The 3,408-nt window shown below is 36.1% G+C and overlaps 2 protein-coding genes across 2 annotated transcripts in view; both read right to left on the reverse strand.

The window, feature by feature from the left end:
* LOC104756104 (inorganic pyrophosphatase 2-like) overlaps positions 1–1,422 on the reverse strand; it is a 6,666-nt gene extending 5,244 nt beyond the window's left edge. The window contains exons 1-4 of the mRNA XM_010478630.2: positions 1,175–1,422; positions 964–1,085; positions 682–883; positions 44–450 (exon numbers count right to left, since the gene is read on the reverse strand). Coding sequence (XP_010476932.1) covers positions 67–450; positions 682–883; positions 964–1,085; positions 1,175–1,321 — 855 coding nt within the window. The 5' untranslated portion in view covers positions 1,322–1,422 and the 3' untranslated portion in view covers positions 44–66. The remainder of the gene's footprint in view (positions 1–43; positions 451–681; positions 884–963; positions 1,086–1,174) is intronic.
* LOC104759273 (inorganic pyrophosphatase 2-like) lies at positions 1,766–2,494 on the reverse strand. Its single transcript, XM_010482218.2, has 3 exons — positions 2,250–2,494; positions 2,039–2,160; positions 1,766–1,958 (listed from the first exon to the last, which is right to left on the reverse strand). Exons 1-3 carry the CDS (start codon positions 2,394–2,396, stop codon positions 1,766–1,768), a joined length of 462 nt encoding a protein of 153 aa, XP_010480520.1. The 5' UTR covers positions 2,397–2,494.

A 3,408-nucleotide genomic window follows, 5' to 3' on the forward strand; every position in this document is an offset into this window, starting at 1 on the left:
TCTCGATTGCATAAAGAATATGTATATATATTTTCGAAAAAAGATTCTTCAACTTCTTTGCATCAATTACTTGACCAAATTAAGAGGAACTTGAAGAGCAAGAGGCACCATAGGTTCATGAACAATCCCAACAGATATCTTGCAAATATCAGAGCTCAACATCTTCTCCTCCTCTTCTTCTTCCTCTAATGAAATAATCTCGTTGATTATTTCCATCAATATCCTCTCCATTGCCTCTCCGTCGGTCCAATCTCTAACCGTAGCCTTAACCAACATGGGATTTTGACTAATCAAATCCCAAACCGGGAAATTCTTCCTCGGCATCATGTAATCTTCAGCTTTGAGTCCAAGACTTGGACAGTAATCACCAGCACCATCTCCAAGATAGATCATCTTCATCTTCTTCCCTTCTTTAGTTAGAGAAGCTTGAATCCTCTCAATTATCAAACCCTATATAAATGAAAATATATTAATTTAGCACTGGAAACAACTTGACTCAGCGTACATGACATATGTTATCATAACAGAATCAAAAATAACATATTTTACATGACAAATGGCTCGATCACTTTTTTCTTCCTTTCTCAGATATTAAAATTCAGAAAATAAATCATAGAATTGAACTAATCAAATCAAATCTATATATAAGAAATAATTAATGGAAATTTAGTGTAACAGTACCTTGCACATGTTAGGAGGGCAACGAGTGCAACCATGGGGAGATTTGGTGAAGTCATGGTAAGGAGAGATTACTAATCTTCCTTGATCATCTACAATACCAGGATTTGTGTTGATCTCAGAGAAAAACTCTCTAATCCCGAGATGTTCAATGATCGTTTCGATGAACAACGTGTTAGCATCGCTCACTATTCTCAGCTCGCACCTAATGTCGGATGATGCATATAATTCAGTACCATATCTTTTCTTGAATCAGAGAATATGTATTAAAAGTGGATGTTTTACCCTAAAGCATGAGCTGCTTTGATGGCAGGGATGACACGAGGATGAATAGGGATTCTTCTCAGGACTTGTTTGATCTCTTCAATGGTTTTGCCATGATCATGAAGCTCCTTCATCATACCATTCTGTTATGTAATAAGAGAATTTTCGATGAACACAAGAAAACGAAACACGGAAACAGAGTTAATTAGGAGTTAGAGATGGATGAACAAACCATGAGAGAGTTCCAAGGCATTGTTCGAAGAAGCTGGTTGAACAAATCAGTGAAGCCAAGTTCATCTACGACCCAGTTATCACTGTCTACATCGATGATTGTCTTGTCGAAATCGAAGACGATCACAATATTATTCTTCTTAGCCATTATATTATGATCTTCTAATGAGAAATTTTCTATTGGTGTTGTTTTGTTATTGGATCTCTGTGTTTGTGATTATGGATTAAGTAGTAGTAAAACGAGATGTATATATATGAGTGGGAGAAGGTGAAGAGGAGAGAGACGTATAGGTATATTTCTAGGAAGATGCCATTGGAATATTACTTACCTTCAGACTCAAGGTTAATGAGAATCCTAATCTGATACTGATATGATACGCTGTTTATTTTAAACCGTCGGATCTGATAAGTGTCAAATCATTGAATTGAATAGGTATGCTGATCCGACGGGTGTTGACGTCTCTTGGTTTCATTTTGTGGGTATTACTATTTTTATTTTATTTTTAGTTTGGCTTTTGTTAAGTTTTTATTTAGTGGGATTTAGGCAGTTGAGAAGACACGGGAAGAAAATGAGATCAAAAGAATATTCCACCTATTCATCCGTTTTCTTCNAACCATGGGGAGATTTGGTGAAGTCATGGTAAGGAGAGATTACTAATCTTCCTTGATCATCTACAATACCAGGATTTGTGTTGATCTCAGAGAAAAACTCTCTAATCCCGAGATGTTCAATGATCGTTTCGATGAACAACGTGTTAGCATCGCTCACTATTCTCAGCTCGCACCTAATGTCGGATGATGCATATAATTCAGTACCATATCTTTTCTTGAATCAGAGAATATGTATTAAAAGTGGATGTTTTACCCTAAAGCATGAGCTGCTTTGATGGCAGGGATGACACGAGGATGAATAGGGATTCTTTTCAGGACTTGTTTGATCTCTTCAATGGTTTTGCCATGATCATGAAGCTCCTTCATCATACCATTCTGTTATGTAATAAGAGAATTTTCGATGAACACAAGAAAACGAAACACGGAAACAGAGTTAATTAGGAGTTAGAGATGGATGAACAAACCATGAGAGAGTTCCAAGGCATTGTTCGAAGAAGCTGGTTGAACAAATCAGTGAAGCCAAGTTCATCTACGACCCAGTTATCACTGTCTACATCGATGATTGTCTTGTCGAAATCGAAGACGATCACAATATTATTCTTCTTAGCCATTATATTATGATCTTCTAATGAGAAATTTTCTATTGGTGTTGTTTTGTTATTGGATCTCTGTGTTTGTGATTATGGATTAAGTAGTAGTAAAACGAGATGTATATATATGAGTGGGAGAAGGTGAAGAGGAGAGAGACGTATAGGTATATTTCTAGGAAGATGCCATTGGAATATTACTTACCTTCAGACTCAAGGTTAATGAGAATCCTAATCTGATACTGATATGATACGCTGTTTATTTTAAACCGTCGGATCTGATAAGTGTCAAATCATTGAATTGAATAGGTATGCTGATCCGACGGGTGTTGACGTCTCTTGGTTTCATTTTGTGGGTATTACTATTTTTATTTTATTTTTAGTTTGGCTTTTGTTAAGTTTTTATTTAGTGGGATTTAGGCAGTTGAGAAGACACGGGAAGAAAATGAGATCAAAAGAATATTCCACCTATTCATCCGTTTTCTTCTTATTTAAAGGAAAATAAAATTTGTTAGCCAAAAAAAAGGATTATTTTCTTTTAAGACTCAACCCAAATAAAATAAATAAATAAAATCTGCAATGAATATATTGTTTATTTATTTGTTGTAAGAAGTACTTTTGGTTTATATCAAAATAAAAACATTTTTCAGATATTGATGGCTGTTGGTGTTGGGTTTCGACGATCATAAGGCCCACCAAATAAGCCCATTAGAGCGTACGCGCAGGCTAGGAAAAGAGGCCCAGTAAGGGCCCATGGAGGAAAAACCGAGCAGGAGGATGAAGTCAACCTGGAGAAGAAATCGGGATTGGGGAGCCGAGATTGCAGCGAGACGTTCAGGAAGGGTTTCGAGGAATTTTAGTTTAAATAGCAGATGAATGTGAAGGACACAACACATGTAATCAAGCTCAGAGCGAATCAATAGAAAAAGTGAATACAAAAGTCCAGTTCGTTGTTTTTCATAGTTCTAAGTCGATTTGTACCGAAAGTCTGCCCAGATCTCATTTTACAAACTTATTCTTCTAATTGTTGTTTCTA

This window comes from Camelina sativa, chromosome 17, assembly GCF_000633955.1.
Source record: "Camelina sativa cultivar DH55 chromosome 17, Cs, whole genome shotgun sequence".
NCBI classification, from domain to species: domain Eukaryota; kingdom Viridiplantae; phylum Streptophyta; class Magnoliopsida; order Brassicales; family Brassicaceae; genus Camelina; species Camelina sativa.